The 2,407-nt window shown below is 45.7% G+C and overlaps 1 protein-coding gene across 1 annotated transcript in view; it reads left to right on the top strand.

Moving 5' to 3' along the window:
* Taf4 (TATA-box binding protein associated factor 4) overlaps window positions 1–1,572 on the top strand; it is a 65,039-nt gene extending 63,467 nt beyond the window's left edge. The window contains exon 15 of the mRNA XM_029468646.1: window positions 130–1,572. Within this exon, the coding sequence (XP_029324506.1) occupies window positions 130–297 (168 nt within the window). The 3' untranslated portion in view covers window positions 298–1,572. The remainder of the gene's footprint in view (window positions 1–129) is intronic.
* The last annotated feature ends 835 nt before the right edge of the window (window positions 1,573–2,407 follow it).

Here is a 2,407-nt window from a genome sequence, read left to right as displayed (position 1 = left end):
GAGCTGTGGAAGGAGCTTGGCCATGCCTGTTTCCTCAAAACCAGGGTCTTTGGGATACTTGAATCTCCTCCTCCCTCCTAACTGTTCTGTGGTCACTAATGCACATGTCTTCTTCTTTCTCCCCACCAGGGCTCAGGCCCGGGCGCAGCAGTCCCAGGCGGCTCCGGCGTGGGAACCCCCAGACAGTTCACACGGCAAAGAATCACGCGGGTCAACCTCAGGGACCTCATATTTTGTTTAGAAAATGAGCGTGAGACAAGCCATTCACTGTTGCTCTACAAAGCATTCCTTAAGTAACAGGATGAGCCGGCGTTTCTGATGGGATGCTTGCGGACGTTTTTATATATTTGCAGATTACGCCTTTTTGTAACAAGCAAATGGGATATTGTTTAAAAACAGCCACCTCTTTACAATGGAGCAGTTTTATACTCCTGTTTATAAATCAGCTCTTCAGTGCGGCAGAAACCGTGTCTGCAGCAGAGAGAACACAAAGGCCTGTGGATGCTCTCACAGGACAGCTGACCCGAGCTCATCCTCGGCTGAGTGGCCTTCTTGCCAAACAAGCCATATTTAAAGACTGATGGAAGCGCTTAGCAAATAATTAGCAGTTGCTCATCCCGTGTGCGTTTTGGTTCAGCTCACCCTGACTCCCGCTAGGTGTATGTCTACAGCCGATGACCTCATCTCTTCCTTTCTGTTGTAGCAGTCAGTTGGCGAAGCAAACTGACTTTTTAGACTATTTATCACCCCGCCCCTGCCCTGTCCTGTCCCTTCCCTCCCGTCTACATGAAGCTCCCCAGGAACACAAGCTCCAAGCAGGGTCCCGGTCTGCAGTGGAGGCCGGGGGCAGCACCTGTACAAACACGATTGATTTGCTGCAGTTTGGAAGCTGTGAAGTGGAAGGAAGTGAGAGCCTAGGAAGTGAGAACCTTTTCAGCGTAAATATATTTTACTTGCACTGTGTTTTTAGCTCAGAGTGAAGACTTAGATGAAATAAAATCAGAGTTGAGAAGAATCAACAACAGACTGTTTCTCAGTGTGGATCAAGTGTTGGAAATGGTTGGTGTATTTTGTCAGTAATTGTACATAATTTTTGGCACATAACATAAAATGGCTATGTAAACTATAATTATTTTGCTAAGAGACTGTATGCAAGCTGTGGCCAACCTTACAGGCGTCCAGAGCAAAGCCCCTTCTTTGTACCTATTTTTTTATTACAAATATACTAATTGGTTCTTTATATTTTCAGAGGTTATTGTATTAAATTGTCTATTGATAGTACTTTTATGACTGTAAATACTTGGCTTTCTCCGTGTGGATTCTCATGTTAGACTTCAATTCGCACGTGTGAACTGAACGCTGATCAGTATTTTTTAAGACACCCAAGAACTGTTACACCTTTCATTTTATCTTTTAGGAAATCCCCGTCTTTCCATTTTTTCATGTAAATTTTGCACAGTTACTTGTTAATATGTAAATATTTTACTTTCAGAAATGAAGTTTTTAATTGCTATTGTTTTATATAGGATTGAAAGAAAATTAACTCCTTTATTAAAAACAAATTTATCTGTATTTGTCACGCCTGCTTTTCCATTCCTGAGTCTCTCTCTGGTCCTTATGAATCTAGGAGTTAACCAAGCACAGGCCCCCTTCTGGGCTGGAGCCAGTCTTCTGTTCTGTTCACCCAGAGGACACCAGAGCTGTGCTTTTCCCATTCCAGGCCTTATCCTGTAGACTGAGGGCAGGCATAGACGTGTATGATAGACAGATACCCCTGTAAGCTTGGCTGCAGGTGGTAGGTAGGCTTACCTGAAGACTCCCCCTCATTGCCATCCCTGANGTCCTCATCAACAGCTGTAGAGATCAAGGACACAGACCGTGGACAGATGTCTTGGCAGGATGGCCAGAGGCCTGAGGTCCAGGCAGTAAGGGTTGACTTCCAGGCTTTCTGTGCTGGCCATGGGCATGCAGAACAGCACCCTCTCTGCCTTCCTTCTGAACTCCTGGATGTGTGTCTGTCTGTGCTAAGGCNTCTCTTTCTGTCAGCACATCATTCAAGGATACCCAAGTGACATTGCCTTAGCAAAGACCCCCATCTCCAAATACAGGCATGTTTGGGGTTGGGATACCATCNTTACGTTTGGGAGGGGACACAGTTCAACACACAGATTATGTGGTTGAGCAGTGTGAAGACTGAGACCTGAAGTTTGAGGGTGGAGGCTGGATATTGTGGAGGGCAGTGGGTTTGTGGGGTAAGGTTCCTATAGTCTCACTGCTTGTCTCTTGGCTTCCTGGCCTGCAATTGGCCGTGTATGTGAAGGGCACTGACTTTCCATGAGTCAACTTTTTCACTTTTTTGGTCACCCTGCTGTGTCCAGTCCTTTAGGACAGCCACAGTGAAGATTCA

Source organism: Mus caroli, chromosome 2 (genome assembly GCF_900094665.2).
Source record: "Mus caroli chromosome 2, CAROLI_EIJ_v1.1, whole genome shotgun sequence".
Taxonomy (NCBI): Eukaryota; Metazoa; Chordata; class Mammalia; order Rodentia; family Muridae; genus Mus; species Mus caroli.
Note: the sequence above shows the minus strand (reverse complement) of the source record. Positions and strands in the feature narration are given on the sequence as shown.